At 30.5% G+C, this 1282-nt stretch overlaps 1 protein-coding gene across 1 annotated transcript; it reads left to right on the plus strand.

The window, feature by feature from the left end:
• Positions 1–42: 42 nt before the first annotated feature.
• Positions 43–342, plus strand: LOC100572232 (ATP-dependent DNA helicase pif1-like; the record flags this gene model as incomplete). The annotated part of the gene is made up of 1 exon (XM_003248624.4): positions 43–342. A coding segment is annotated over one exon (288 nt), but the record flags the coding sequence as incomplete, so codon positions are not given.
• Positions 343–1282: the final 940 nt, after the last annotated feature.

Here is a 1282-nt window from a genome sequence, read left to right on the forward strand (position 1 = left end):
TAACCTATCTACAAAAATTATATTACTATCTATATAGTATAATTAACCGGATGTGGAAAAGGTGAAGTCGTATATATACCAAGAATACCTATTAAACCCAGTGATGTGCCGTTTGGATTTGAGCGATTACAGTTCCCGGTAAAACTTGCATTCACCTTCACCATAAATAAATCTCAAGGTAAATGTACGGGACTTCTACTTGATCCTATGTGCTTCTCTCATGGACAATTATATGTGGCATGTTCAAGAGGCGGTGACCCGAAAAATCTCTACATTTATTGTCCGAATGGAAAAACAAAGAACATCGTATATCCTCAAGCATTAAAATGATACAGATTATTATATAATTTTTACAAATAAAAAAAAAAAGATATCGTTCTTATCGATCATGCCATCTTTTCATTTTTGTATTTGTATTTTGCTCGTATTGGCTTATAAACGGACAGTTTCCATAGAAACATAATAATTATAAAATATACATTAAAATATTTACATGCAGTCGTCTCGACCTGGTGACCGAGAAAGACATCGAGTGGGTTTTTCATGTCGGTTCTGACCTTCCTCAGATGTAGCTGAATATCTATGTTGAATTTCAAGTCAATCGGTCGGGTAGTTTTCGAGATCATAAGGATAATAGAAACCGCCACTTACTTTTATATAAATATGGTGTTTTGTATTCTAAGTATTATGTTTTAGTGAGCTAATTTGTAGTTTTCAAATCAGACAATTTTATATACGGTTAAGTGTACGTTACTATACTTAAATTTAAAAAATGCTCTTACAAAGGTAAGATCATTAGAAGAGGTAAGGTGTTTACATTGAAAATTATAACGATTCAACAAACATGTGGTGAAGTTTGGCTGCCAAATTATTTCGTTGTGAAAATTGCGAGCTGTTAGGTAATGGATTGTTGGAATTTTATGTGAAAAATGGATAAATTAGGATTAGAGTCATATTTAGATTTTTATTTTGAAAATCTTAAAATTTTAAAATGTATCACAAATCTAGAGTTTAAGTTTTAGGTACACCTATACTATATCAAGATGATGACTGACGACTGGTTATATCATATTATTATCATTAATAAAAGGTACTTTACCGATTAGAGACACACAATACAAATATACAATACACATATTATATTGGTAGTCAATCGGTAGACGCAATAATCTTAGTTATAAGATAACAGTTCTCCAATTAATATTGACCAATGGTATCTAATATTGTATTATTATTATGAATATTGATTAATACTGATAGCTAACTGTTACCTACCAAAGAA

The sequence above is a fragment of the Acyrthosiphon pisum genome, unplaced genomic scaffold (assembly GCF_005508785.2).
Source record: "Acyrthosiphon pisum isolate AL4f unplaced genomic scaffold, pea_aphid_22Mar2018_4r6ur Scaffold_5424;HRSCAF=5980, whole genome shotgun sequence".
NCBI classification, from domain to species: domain Eukaryota; kingdom Metazoa; phylum Arthropoda; class Insecta; order Hemiptera; family Aphididae; genus Acyrthosiphon; species Acyrthosiphon pisum.